At 53.5% G+C, this 13,783-nt stretch overlaps 1 protein-coding gene, 1 long non-coding RNA gene and 1 other non-coding gene across 6 annotated transcripts in view; 1 reads left to right on the plus strand and 2 right to left on the minus strand.

Annotated features, from left to right (window-relative positions):
- ANO1 (anoctamin 1) overlaps window positions 1-13,783 on the minus strand; it is a 200,898-nt gene that overhangs the window by 105,861 nt on the left and 81,254 nt on the right. For 3 of the 4 annotated variants that reach the window (XM_026448737.1, XM_026448736.1, XM_026448735.1), the window contains exon 1: window positions 3,370-3,782. In XM_026448737.1, the coding sequence (XP_026304522.1) occupies window positions 3,370-3,477 (108 nt within the window). In that variant the 5' untranslated portion in view covers window positions 3,478-3,782. Of the gene's footprint in view, window positions 1-3,369; window positions 3,783-13,783 lie in introns of those variants that run through there. The other variant, XM_026448734.1, reaches the window with a different exon arrangement.
- On the minus strand, window positions 6,604-6,710 carry LOC111522515. Its single transcript, XR_002725272.2, has one exon. It is a non-coding gene; the product is annotated as a U6 spliceosomal RNA (small nuclear RNA).
- LOC111522236 lies at window positions 6,644-9,621 on the plus strand. The gene is made up of 2 exons (XR_002725204.2): window positions 6,644-7,147; window positions 9,117-9,621. It is a non-coding gene; the product is annotated as an uncharacterized LOC111522236 (long non-coding RNA).

A 13,783-nucleotide genomic window follows, 5' to 3' on the forward strand; every position in this document is an offset into this window, starting at 1 on the left:
GTAGCCTCCATTTTCTCATCTGTGAGATGCTGACAAAGACATCTGGACTTAGGTGACAGGATTCTTATGGGGATAAAATGTGGTGGATGATCTGAAAGTATTTTGAAGACTTCCTTCTGCATAACTGAGGGAGGTACTCCTGGAAGGTGCCTCCCTAAGGAAGATAGGAAAATGGTAGAAGAGAAATACTTCCCTGAGGCCACATGGGAAAATGTGAAGGACAAAGGTTCCCTTCGTGGCAGGAGTGTCCTGGAAGCCCTGTCCCAGGCGCCGTAAACGGCAGCCTACATCTGGTCCACACCTGCCTCTAGGAACCCCTTCCTCAAATTCCAAGAAAACGGCAGAAACGGGGAAGGAATCCTATGTCCTTTAACCTTTACCACTGTCCTGGGGCTCTGGGCATTGGTTTCTTCCACTTGTCTCTGGAGTTGGTGCTCCAGGAACTGAATTCATATCCATATGAAATATCTTGATCACTCAAGGGAATCTACAATGTTCACTTCCTCTGAAAATGGGCTAAATGAAATCAGTGACCTGTAAAATTTCTTTTGGTTTTGAGACTTTTCAAATTATAGTTAAGAAGGGAACATCAGTTTTAAGCTTCCCTTGTCTTCTAAAAAAATGTTAAAAATCAGATCACTACATATCAATGTATGATTATGGGACATGATGTATAATCTATGAGCAGATCATCTCTCACAGCAGATAAACCAGGAAATACTGGGCAGACACCAGCAAATCAGGTATCTCTGGAGTGTCTGGGCTTGTTCGGGGCACACAGATCCCAGGCCACGACAGCCACCAGTTTCAAGGAAGAAAGTAGAAACACTCAAAGATTAACAGAAGGAAATGGAAACAAATTGCATCCAACCTGGCCTCTGGCTTTCAAGTCATTTCTTCTTATATCTCACTGCACAGAAACAATGAAGCGATTTCAACCCTTGAACTTGGGACTGAGGAGAGGCAAAAGCCACAGGCTGGGAACCGCAGCCTGAATCAGATGAACTTATCTTGTGGTTGACTTGTGCATGTATGAGTTGCACGCCTGAGAACGGGATAGGAACTTTTGAAATGCAGCCCACGCCCTCTGGCCCTGGTGTGTACAGAGCCGCCTTCGCTGGGTGACTCAGGGTAATGACTGAGCAACCACTGTTGGCTTGAGTAGTGCCAGGGATGCCCAGGCTCTCCCTGCCATGCGGCCTGCCCCGCACCAACAGGCCCCTGCTCCACGGCTGCAGCCTCCAGCCTGTCTGGCCATCTACCGGCAGATGCTGCTCCCAGGCTCTGCCTCCTGCAGCGAGCGCCTCTGATTCAGCCTTCCAAGCTCACAAAACAAAGTATGTGCAATGGAAGTATTGTGTGGAATCTAAGAGCTGATGGTCTCATCTGGGCCCAGCTGCCTGTTTGCAGACTTTGTGGCCTTCACCTGGGTTTGCAAGAGGCAGATAGTTTCTGAGTCTGGATAAGCAATGGGTCCTGGAACAAAAACTCTGGAGACCGGGGGCTATTCATGGAAGGCTCCATTTCTTACTGAACATGCAATTCACCATCAGGTCTTGTCCAATCGACCCCCAGAACATCCATTTCTCCATCACCTTGGCCAGCACTACCATCCCCTGGCTCCTGGCTGGTATCCCCATGGCCCCACCTTTGGGACATTGAATGCGCCATGTTTTTGAAGGACACAGTCCCCACCTGTTATGGGGTAGAATTAGCTTCTTCTCCAGAAGGTTTGTTCTTCAGGTAGGCTTTCTGCAGCTACCTGGTCTGTGTCCTGGGCCCTTCCTAACTGTCCTCCCAGCTGGTGGGTGACTTGGAGCTGGTCACCTGCCCCTCTGGGCCTCAGTTTCCTTGCCTGTAGTAATAGCACCTACCTCACACATTGCGAGAGTTCCATGAGCTAAGGCACAGCACTGGCTTAGCACTATGGAACTGTCCCTGTCACTGCCGTGGATAACGGGTAAAGTTCCATCACCATTTCTTAAGTAAGCTCCAGATGGGCGGAGCCTTCTCTGTCTCATTCTTTGAGGGTGCCCAGGGGCCAGCATGGCCTGGCACATGGCTTTAATCAAATGGCAATCCCTGAGCTCCTCCGGCCAGTCCTGTGACTCACGGGTAGGCTCCCTCTCCATCTACACCTGTTCCCAGTGCTCTTGGCAGCTCTGTGCAATCTCAGTTCCCGAAGAGATGCCCCCAGGCCAACCCCCTTCACTGTGACCCAAAGGGTGCAAGGCCTGACCAAGGCCAGAGTCCCTGCTGTTGCTGGAACAGAGACCCAAAGCAGGAGCTTTGCCCCTGCTTCATTCCCCGCCTCTCTGTGTGCCCCAGAGACTAGAGGGATAGGCCAGGGCCATCTCCATCCTGCTTGAAGCAGCCCTGCTGGGCCTGACACCGGAGAGGGGCTTTGATGGGGTCTGCAGGGGAAGAAGGGAGAAAGGAGGTTCTGTCCTTAGGTCCCACAAAGTGCTGCTGAGAGCTTCCCTCACCCCAAGAGGAGATAGCCAGCCCCAGCCCTGTCCTATCCTCTTCCAGCAAACTTTATCCTTCAAGCCAAACCCTTCCTGGGAGAATTCCACACCCCCCTCCCAGAACGTAGGTTCCCTAGACCTCTGGGTCTGGCCCTGGGGAGGGCAGTGGGGATACTGGGGACCTCAGGATGGGGTCCCCAACTTACATGACTGGCTTCCTACCAGTGCCCCCACCTGAACCAGGCCTGGGCGCCCAGGGGAGACAGGGGCGAGGGTAGAAAGCAATCTCCAATGATTGACACCCTGGGCTTTGAGAGTTTCGGTGCCAATGCCAGGGTACCACGCCCAGTGCCCTGGGCGCAATGTGCGTTTCTGGCAAGTGAGGACCCGGGGCTCTGACTCCAGAGGGTAGTGAAGCAGTGGGGCCTGGTAGCTACCATCGTCGTGGAGTGGCGACCAACTTGGCCTTCGCCCAAGACCCCCACCATCACCCTCCCCCTGGCTGCCCCAATGGGCACCCCTGGCCGCGAGCCAGAAAGGGAAGGTCCCATTCACGGCGCCAGCTGTGAGCTCTTGGTTGGGCTCCGAGCTCCAGCCCCGGGCGAGGCAGCTTCGGAGCGGCAGAGCTTCCAGGCCAAGCCATGCCTGGGGGCCCGGTGCCGCGCTGGGCTGAGTGGGCGCTGCGTTCCCAACGCTCAGAGCACAGGCTGGGCGCACGCACTTGGCTGGGGCCGGCGCGCCCTTCCCGGCACGCACGTGCGCGGGTGGGGGCCGCAAACCCTGCGCAGAGGGTGCGGCACCCCCCCGGGGTCCCGGGAGGCCCCACCGCCGTCCGGTTCCCGCCCTCGCCGCGGTGCAGGTGCGCGGCCCTCCCGCCCGGGTCGCGGCCGCCCGCACTCACCGTGCCCTCGGACGGCAGGTAGCCGATGTCCTCGATGGCGCAGATGTTGATGATGTGGACGCTGCGGTCCTCGGCCGGGAGCGTCGAGTACTTCTCGTTGACCCTCATCGTGGCCGCCTGTGCGCTGGGACCGCCGGGCGGCGCGCCCTCCCCATCCACGGCCCTGGCGGCCTCTGCGGGCGGAGACCGCAGCGTTCGCGGCGCGCTCTCAGGGGGCCGGACCTCCCCGCGCCCAGGCCCGCCGGGGACGTGGCCGCCTCCCGCTCCGCCCGCCGCCCTGGCCCGCCCGGCCCGCGCGCTCGGTGCGGGGTGCGCCTGAGCCTCTCGGGGCCGATCGCGCCGCCACCCGGCTGCTGGTCCCGCGGGCCGGCCCGCGCCTGGTCAGGAACTTGGACGCCAGCCGGCCCGCCTTTGCCTTAAAGATATAAGCGCTCTCCGCCCGCCTATGGCAGGGGCGGTGGCCGCCCGGGTCAGATTTTCCGTAGAAATTTAAACACAGGAAGAAAAAGTATTCCATTCCTGCGGGCCCCTCCAAGTTTTATTTTTATCCGGGGAAAGTGCCCCTTTGCATTTTTTGAGGGTTTTCATACCGGGTATGAAAGGGGGGAACGTTCAATATAGCCCCACCTGAAATAAAGTCCCCGCGTGGCAGGCGCTTCTGTGGCGGGTCACCTCCGCCTCCCAGGGAGCGAAGCTTCTGAGATTGGAGTCTGGATCTCTGCCCCTTTCCCTCCACCCTGGCAAACTCCTGCTGTCAGTCAGCGCTCACCTCCTCGGGGAGCTTGCCTGGCTCCTGCCGACCCGCCCCCTCCAGCTGCCCGCGCTCCTGGGGGAGTCTCTCCCGGGGCGATCATCTCTCTGGAGCCCACTGATGTTACCGGTGTCCCCCCAGTTTACGGAGCGCTTACTGTTCTGTGCCCAGGCACGTGCAGCGTCCCCCAGGCAGGGCGTGAGTGTGTATCGTCTCATTTAACCCTGCACCTGCAAGGTGGGAATGCGGGTCCTCATTTTACAGAGGACACCCAGGCTTAGGAAGGCCAAGGACCAGTCCCCATCCTCTGAGGTGGGGCGGGGCTCCTGCAGAGCTTTCCCCACTGCTGGGCGAGGCTGTCCTGCTTTCTGGAGGGGCAGGGGAGTGGGGTGGGACGGTGGCTTTGATCTCTCTTACCCCCGGACCTAGCAGGGGTCTGGCACGCTGCAGATCTTCAAGTCTTCTTCCCCTAAGGAGAATAAGGCAGGTCCCCAGGGGACAGCCACACTCAGGTTAAGCCCCCGGGGCCATGCTGGCAACCACATCCAGTGGAAATAAAGTGTCCCTCTGCCTCCGACATCCTATGAGTTCTTCATGGTGTGCATCAGATAGCACCTCCTGCAGGAAGTCCTGCTGGATTCTCCCCCACTGTCCCCTTCCCACCCAAATATGCAGGCCTTCCTCTCTACCCAAAGAACCTGCCTGAACCTCAACGAGCACTTCATTTATTCCATCTCATTTTACAGTGGGTTGTCTACCAGGTTCACATAGTCAGTGCTCAATAATTGCTTGTTAAATGGCCACTTGGGAACATTCAAGGCCTACAGAAGTGATTAGAAAATTGTCTTTCGAGGCCACAATGTCGTCAGCATGCCATGGTTCCAAGCATGGAACCTGGAGTCAGCTAGGATGGGGCTGGGCTCTAGCTCCAGCTCTGGCACCTTCCAGCCTTGTGACCTTGTGCCAGCCCCCTTGGCCTCAGAACCTCCTGGGCCTCAGAGCCTCCGCCTTCTCATGGGAGTCTTCAGCGTGCCTGAAGCTGCCAGGCTCGGCAGTGGTGACTGCTGTCACTACTACTGTCATCTTGTCATGACCGCCCCTTTCCTGGTGCCTCAGTGGGACTCCCCCCTTTAGGTACAAGTCTGTGACTTCCCTGAACTTGGGGCGGTGCAGGAAGGCTATTTGGTTCTCAGGCTGGTGGTGCCAATGGGCTCTAAGTGGCCCTAAAGGACCCTTTGTCTGCACCTTGGACAGCGAGAGAGGGTTTGGAGAAGTGCCCCCAGGCTGGCCAAATCCATGCCAGGAACAGTGCTCCACAGCCTCTGCCCCTAAAAGTTCAAGTGTCCAGGGCTGGGAGAATCCCACACGCACGTACAGAGGATTATGTAATTCCATCCGCTTATCCTTGTTGGTAAACAACCAACATTGTGTAATACTAATGTACTATCTTTTCACATTTATGTTCGAGTGGCAAAGGACCTTCCAGAGCTCTACGAGGCGCCATTTGCAACAACAACAACAACAAAAAGTTAAAATATACTTGGCCAAATCTGGACACACTGGTGTTCCCAAAGGTTTGGGAAGTGACACTTCTGGCCCCAGAGGGCTCTGGGGCTCGGGGGCTGCCTGCTGAGGGGCCATCTCCTAGGCAGGGTGGCCCTACCCTCTCCCCGACAGCACCACTGTGGCTTTACTCAAGAAACAGTGCTTAACTTCTGGTTTCTGTGATTTCTACTGTAGCCAGGCTCAAGGCCTTGGCTTGCCTGTAAGACTCCACTTTCTTTGCTATTGCCAGTATGTTTCTTTTTTTCTCTCCAGTATCCCCGCATTGTTTCCTCTCGCCCCTTCCCCAAGTCTTCCGAGGTGGACAGTGTGGACCTGCCACAGACAAGGGCAGAGAAAATGCAGTGTGGCCTCTGTGAAGCAAGGGCAGAGAGGACAGTTCTGCCTCCAGGCCTCTCGTGGTCTTTGCCCGGGGTTCGTGGGTCTAGGGACTTCAGGGACTGACACAAAGTAAAAACAAGAGTCCCCAAAATAGGAGTGGGAAAATAATTCCTGTAAGTGGAGATATCTCCCAAGCCACGACAAGTTTACAGGGTCCTTTTTGTTCCACAGATGATTCCCTTGTCTAGCTCCCTGTCCTTGCCTGTGTCCCATGGGTCATTCTGTTGGGATTCTCTCTCCACTCCAGTCACTAGTTGCTTATACGTGGGGCCTCTCCATAAACTGCTGCACCCAGTTTTCCTTTTGTCTCAGTGATTTTCATCACTAAAACCCTACAGGTACAGATTTCGTGGGCAGAGGATGAATTCCCTGCTCGTGAATTAGTAAAACGCCGCTGTAATTTGTCTAGATGGTGCATTTTGTTATGGGAAGCTCCAGGCTTCCCAGTTGGCCTGTGTGGCCACAGTGTTGCTCTTCAGTGTCATTTGATGGCATGCGCCAACTGATACAGGTGTCTTTGCTGACCTTTTTTTTTTTTTTTAAATATGGAATGCTTCATGAATTTGTGGGTCATCCTTGCGCGGGGGCCATGCTAATCTTCTCTGTATCATTCCAATTTTAGTGTATGTGCCGCCGAAGTGAGCACTTTGCTGGCGTTTTAATAGTCACCGAGGATACAAGCATCAAGTGATGAGGAGCGCAGACCAACAAAGCTGTTAGGAGGGTGGCTTCCTGGTAGGAGGCAGCACAGGGGAGCCCTTTTCAACGGTACTTTATTTCCATCCCGTTGGCATCGCCCACAGGGAAGAATACCTCAGAGCACTGGCCATGCTGTCTGCAACTCAGTGGGAAGTCCAACATACCAAGCTTTACAAAGGGAGGCAGAGCGAGGTGCCCCAAATGATGGAGATGCAGGGACTGGTTACTGAGACCACAGGCCGGAACGGGAACCTCACTCCCCATTCACCAACCTCACAGCCTTGGTTTGCCTCGATTTCCTCTTTTGTAAAGTGATGCATGAAGTGTCTCCCTTTACAAAAGTGGATGGTGGGCGAGGACCAAGAGGCCCAGCGCCTGGCCATGGTGAGTCCCTAATAAAGGAGCTCTAGGGTGGGACACAGTGGGTGTCTCAGCACAGTGGATGTGTGGGGCCGGATCACCCTCTGCGATGGGAGCTGTCTTGTGCAGTGTGGGACATTTTGCAGGCTCCCTGGTGACCTCTACCCACCCACAAGATGGCAGCAGCACCCTCTGCCTCCAGCCCCAGTGTGACAACTAAAAATGTTTCTTGGTGGTGTCAAATATCCTCCAGGGGACAAAACCAGCCCCAGTTGAGCACCACTGCTCTCAGATTTCTCAGCAGCCCTCACCTGCACTGTCACCTGGACCTGGGAGGCCAGCTTTCTCAGTCCCCATTTCACAGGTGCGCACACCTGGGGAGGTGATGTACTTGGCTTAAGGTCCGGCAAGAGAGCCAACTTGGCTTTCAATCTGGCTCTCCTGACCCCCACCCCCCAAACCAGAGCTCACTCCATGAATTCCACACACACCTAGAATTAGAGAGGTGGCAGAAAGGAGACTGGGTTTCTTTTTACAAAATAGAAATACGCAGGTGCCCAGGGTTGCTCTCTGTTGGTGGTGGTGGCGGCACCCGCACAGCCCAGGTGCACTGAGCCTGCCCTGGCCCTCGATTGGCCCAGTACAAATCTCTGCATTCAGAGGGGTTTAATAAGTGCTGTTGACTCACGAGCAGCCCAGGGGAGGAAAAGGAGCATGGAAGGAGTGAGCAGTCATGACTCAGGGCCATTGTGAGCGCCAATGGCCACCCGTCCCACTCCCAGACCAGCCCCGTGCTGCTGGGCAACCCGCGTAGGACAGAAACAGAGGCCAAACAGGTAAATGATATCACCTCCTAAAAGCAACTTGGGCTGTAATTACCGCGGGGAAGACGTGCCTGGGGAATTTACAACTGAGATACGGTGGGCGGGAGACGGGTCACTGTCATTTCCTTCCCTTGCATGATGTCAGTGCCCAAGCAGAGGCCGGCCAACCGCAGCATGACGGCGGGACTCCACGGGCTCGGAAACCGCCGGCCGAAGCTCGGAAATGCAGCCAAAGCATGAAGTTCTGCCTGGGGCGGAGGGGAGGGTGCGGATTTTTTTTTTTTTTTCCTCCAACAGAATTCATGGACATCCAGTTTCCATAGGAGGGTTTTCAGATTCATAATGTGTTTTGTGAACCCAAGGCCTGCCTTCTGAGAATCCCAAGAGCTTTAAAACTCACCCGGGGTAGCTGAGAGCCTGGCCAGGCCACCTTCCTCTGGAAGCCTTTCTGGTCCAGCTCAGATGGCATCCGTCACCTCTGCTCCTGCCATCCTCGGCTTCAGCCACTCATGTTCCCTTCTGCCCACCATCCTTAGTTTTTCGGGCTTCATTTCTGCACTCTTTACTCTCCTTCCCATCCTTGGCACACTATGGATTTTCCCTATTTATGTTTATTTATTTAACAAGCAGCTGCTCCGTGCTTACTACAGCCAGCACTATGCTAAGCTCTTTACAAATGTTAAGTCGCCCTGTTAGGGTGATTACAGTCATCTGCAAGTGCATTCACATGGATGAGGGACCCACCCTCCTGCGTCCTTTCTCAGGAGGTGTGGGAAGAAGTGTAGACGAAATCTTAAACAGCTGCTTCCTCCCCAGGGACTCTGCAGGAGGCACAGCCTTCCTCCCCAGGATGATGGGTGCATTGCCATCAGAAACCCTGCCGTGGGGGACAGGGTGGGACTCCCCGCAGCCGGACAGCACCTGCCCACCCTGCCAAACAGAGCACCTAGCTGCCCGCCCCTGGTTCAATTCTTCTTCCCAGGGCTTGAAAGAAGAAAAGTTCCAGACTGCCTGGCAATTTCCTTTCACCAGCATACTTCCCGAGAGTCACGAACCTCCCCCTCGCAGAGGTGGGCAGCCTCTGTCTGAGCTCGTGCCACTCCAGAGAGACGAGGCTGACCTTATGGCTTCCTCTGAGCCCCTGCCCTGATTGTGTGTTTTCTCCCTAGGTACGATGCAGCTGCTGATAGAGAAGGACAAGTCCTGGTTCTCCTGTCCTCTGGCCAGAGGGGCTGAAGGTGACTTGAGGTCCCAAGGCCGTGGAGCTGGGACATGGGTTGGCACCCCTCACTGCTGAGAGTACACAAACCCCATGAGAGCCGCTCTCAGCCACAGACTTATCCCTGCACCTTCCGTGGGGTGTGTGCCGGGCGTGAGCGCACCAAACCTGCATCACTCCCCTGGTGTCAGTGACCCGCCCAAGGCCCTGATTTCCCTAAAGACCCATGTCTAAGGCCTGAGATGGATCCTAATGTCACAGGCACTGGCTGCAGCAAGCGTCCCACTCCGGAGCGAATCCTCTGGGGTCTCATCACACCCTCCCTTCCCCAAAGTCAAGGAAGCCACAGCTGCAGGGCCCACGGTGAGCCTCAGTTATCTTTGCAGGCGATCCTGACGCCTTCCTGGGAAACCCTATGGTTGGAATAAAAGATGTTCCAGAATTTTGTTATGCCATGCATGGCCTTTTCCTTGAACCCTTGCTGTTCATTTCATTGTGCCTTCACGTATATATCATTTGGTGCCAAACTTCTGTTCTGTGTCAAGGCCTCTGCCAGGCTGGGGGTCTCTGTCCTGCAGCCGAGCTTCTGGGCTGCAGGTTTCTCTTGGGGGGATACTGTGTGTGACAGTTGTGGGCTGTACACTCCGGGCCCACGTTTGTGGGAGAAATGAATGGGAAAATAAGCCAGGAACGTCACCAGTTAGTGGAGGAATCTTCCCAACCCTGCACTGGGGAATCGGAACCTTGAAGGCCCTCTGGGTTTGGCGTGGAAGACCACATCCTCCTGATGCAATGTTTCTGTACAATGAAGGAGTGCGTTACTGGGCCCTGTGGAGCGTGTGTCATTGAGATTCTACTACCCACGCTAACAAGAGTAACAATAATCAGGGGAAATCAACAATCTATGTTATGTAACCTATTATACACAGAATATCATTTCAACATGTCCTCAATATGAAAGTTCCTGGCCAGGCATGGTGGCTCACACTTGTAATCCCAGCACTTTGGGAAGCTGAAGTGGAGGATCACTTGAGGCCAGGAGTCAGAGACCAGTCTAGGCAACACAGTCAGATCCCATTTCTAAAAAAGAAAAGAAAAATGAGCCAGGCATGGCGGTGCATGCCTGTAATCCCAGCTACTTGGGAAATGGAGGTGGGAAGATTGCCTAAGCCCAGAAGTTTGAGGATACAGCGAGCTATGATTGCACCAATGCACTCCAGCCTGGGTGACAGAGTGAGACCCTGTCTCAAAAAAAAAAAAAAAAAAAGTTATTAATCAGACCTTGGACATTCTCTTTTTTCCAACTACATATTTGAAATCTGGTATGTGCATTTTACTTTACGGCACATCTCAGTTCAGAAAAGCCACCTTTCCAGGGCTGAAAGCCACATGTGGAAAGGAATGAAGAGCCTGGACCGCTTAGCTACAGAGCCTTTTCTTATTATTATTAATAATAAGAAATATATTATTAATATAGGAACACTATATTGGATGGCTTTTATTTTCTGCCTTGTCATTTCCTCTATTTTTTTTTTTTTTTTTTAGACGGAGTCTCGCTCTGTCGCCCGGGCTGGAGTGCAGTGGCGGGATCTCAGCTGACTGCAAGCTCCACCTCCCAGGTTTACGCCATTCTCCTGCCTCAGCCTCCCGAGTAGCTGGGACTACAGGCACCCGCCACCTCGCCCAGCTAGCTTTTTGTATTTTTTAGTAGAGACGGGGTTTCACCATGTTAGCCAGGATGGTCTCGAACTCCTGACCTCGTGATCCGCCCATCTCGGCCTCCCAAAGTGCTGGGATTACAGGCTTGAGCCACCGCGCCCGGCCATTTCCTCTATTTTTTAAGATTTCTGCAGTGACACGGAATAGGTTGATAGGTAGGGAAAGGGCGACGATTATTTAAGGGACTGACACACTTTGTATCCTGTGGGCTCATATTGGACCCTTTTACTATTCAGGAAAAAATAGTTGAACAGCTTTTTCTCTGTACAACACACATGCAGAGAAACTGACCTTTGCCTCAAGGCCAATCACAGCACATTCCTGAAATATTATGACAGAGTAGCCTTTAGTTACAAAACATATCTGGTGACAGAGCTGGTCACACAGGTGTTCAACTGAAGAAGCCGAGAGAGCTCCCTATTTCACACCAGAAAGAGATCCAGGAGGATGCCTGGGGGCACCCTCCCAGGGATCCTACCATGTAGTGCTCCCAGTACATGGGCCATCTACCTTGCCAGGTGGAAGCGATGAGGTTGGGTAAGAGATCTGAGGCAGGGGCCGACAGCGCTGGGGAGCAGGGGACTGACCCAGATGCCCTCCAGGAGAGGTCCTGGGCAGGGGTTCCAGGACTCTGCCTTGGCAGGTACCCCTGAAGGAGATGCTCAGGCCCCTTCCCCTGGCTTTTCCGCTAGAGTGAGGGGTTCATTCAGCCACATACTCATTCATTCGCTCAACTGTTTGTCCACTCATCCACCTGCTCACTCGCCCATTGGCTTACCCCGTTCCCCACTTACCCACTCACCATGCACTCACGATTCATTTATTCACTTGGAGTTTCACTCTGTTGCCCAGGCTGGAGTGCATTGGCATAATCTTGGCTCACTGCGACCTCTGCCTCCTGGGTTCAAGCAGTTCTCCCGTCTCAGCCTTCCAAGTAGCTGGGATTACAGGCACCCGTCATGGCTAACTTTTGTATTATTAGTAGAGATGGGGTTTTACCATGTTGGTCAAGCTGGTCTTGAATTCCTGACCTCAGGTGATCCGCCCACCTTGGCCTCCCACAGTGCTGGGATCACTGGCGTGAGCCACGGTACCCTGCCTCGTTCACTCATTCTTTTATACCTCTACCTCCTCAAACCCCTTCCCGACTTTGTATTTCTCCATAGAATCCACCACCCCTTATCTACAGAGGAATTCGCTTCATCATCTTGTTTTCCTTCCACCTCCCCTCACCCTCCTTGGCTAGAATGGCGGCTCCAGGCGATTTTGTCATAATTTGATGGCTCATATTCATGCCTGAAAATGGCATGAGCCACGGAGACCTAGAAAAATGCACAGAATCGAGCCAGCTGTCCAACAAAGTTGGGCCCCAAGGCATTGACTCTTAAAACGTAAGGAGGGGAGAGCGTGAGACAGAGTAGCCTTTGTGACAGACAGTGGCCGCCTGTCTTTGCAAAATGCATTAGTGGCCAACAGCAAATTAATCGAGTCGTTTCAATCCCTTTGCTTATGTAGACAAAATCCAAAGATCTGTGTCCTATGGAGTTAGTAAGTACATGCATGCACACACTTGCACACATACACATACGACAACTCATCCATGAAGGGTTAAAAATGACCCAACCTGGGACCTGCTTCCCAATGGCATGCATCATTAGTGGTTCCAGTGTCCATCCAGAAGCTCTTCCTGAGTGCAGATATTTAAGATGTTTAAGCTCATCGCAGCCCGGATCCTCCAAGACACATAGTCATATAGAGCCCAGGGGCCACAGGGCTGCCTGCCCCGCCCTCTAACATAGACTATCATTTTCCAAAAGCTATTCCCAAGGCTCAGCGTCCCTGCTTCTTGAGCATGAATGATTACGTCTGAAATCAGGCTTTCTGGAAAATCAAGTCGGCGTCCCTGCTTCTTAAACATGAACAATTATGTCTGAAATCAGGCTTTCTGAAAAATCAAGCATTCCCCTCCCCCTTTAAGCTCATCACAGCTCAGATCCTCCATGTTAAACAGATCTCAAATCTGTTTAGCTTGGGGACTAAACAGAGCGGGACAGTTTTCCCTTAGATAACCACTGCGGCAGCCCCTACCTGCCATCCCACCACTTTAGAACAGTTGGAGGAGTGGGCTGGGGAAAGAGTGGGGGGTGTGCCAGGGACAGAGCCCCTTACTATGGAGCAGACGTAGGCTAATGGCATCCTCCTCCCAGGAGTTAACTGTATTCTCTTGGGCTGGACTTCAAGTTTTCTGGGAGCTGTGACCCTCCCTCCCTCCTGGCTCACTCACGTTTCCGAGATTTCTGCTAAGAAACCACCTTTCCAGGGTCTGCCCTGGCCCTGCTCCCAGCCCCTTCCTCTGCTTTCCCGCATCTGTTATCTGACAGCTTATTATTCTCCCTGCACCAGGAAAGCAGGGACCGTTGTTTTTTTCTCTATATATTATCAGGACCTAGCAGAGCCCGGCACACAGTAGGTGTGCAAAGTATTCTTTGAAAGGATGAACAAATGAGAGAATGTCCTTTGTCGGTGTCCACAGATTCTAGCATCCGCCTAGTGGAGGACAATGAAGAGTTTACCCACATGGCAATTTTTACGCGACTCAACCAACCCCAGCACGGACACTTGCTTCTTTTTTTTTTTTTTTTGTTCATTAAACATTTCTTTTTTTTTTTTCTTTTTCTTTTTTTATTATACTTTAAGTTCTAGGGTACATGTGCATAACGTGCAGGTTTGTTACATATGTATACATGTGCCATGTTGGTGTGCTGCACCCATCAACTCGTCAGCACCCATCAATTCATCATTTATATCAGGTATAACTCCCCAATGCAATCCCTCCCCCCTCCCCCCTCCCCATGATAGGCCCCAGTGTGTGATGTTCCCCTTCCCGAGTCCAAGTGA

The sequence above is a fragment of the Piliocolobus tephrosceles genome, chromosome 13 (genome assembly GCF_002776525.5).
Source record: "Piliocolobus tephrosceles isolate RC106 chromosome 13, ASM277652v3, whole genome shotgun sequence".
NCBI lineage: Eukaryota > Metazoa > Chordata > Mammalia > Primates > Cercopithecidae > Piliocolobus > Piliocolobus tephrosceles.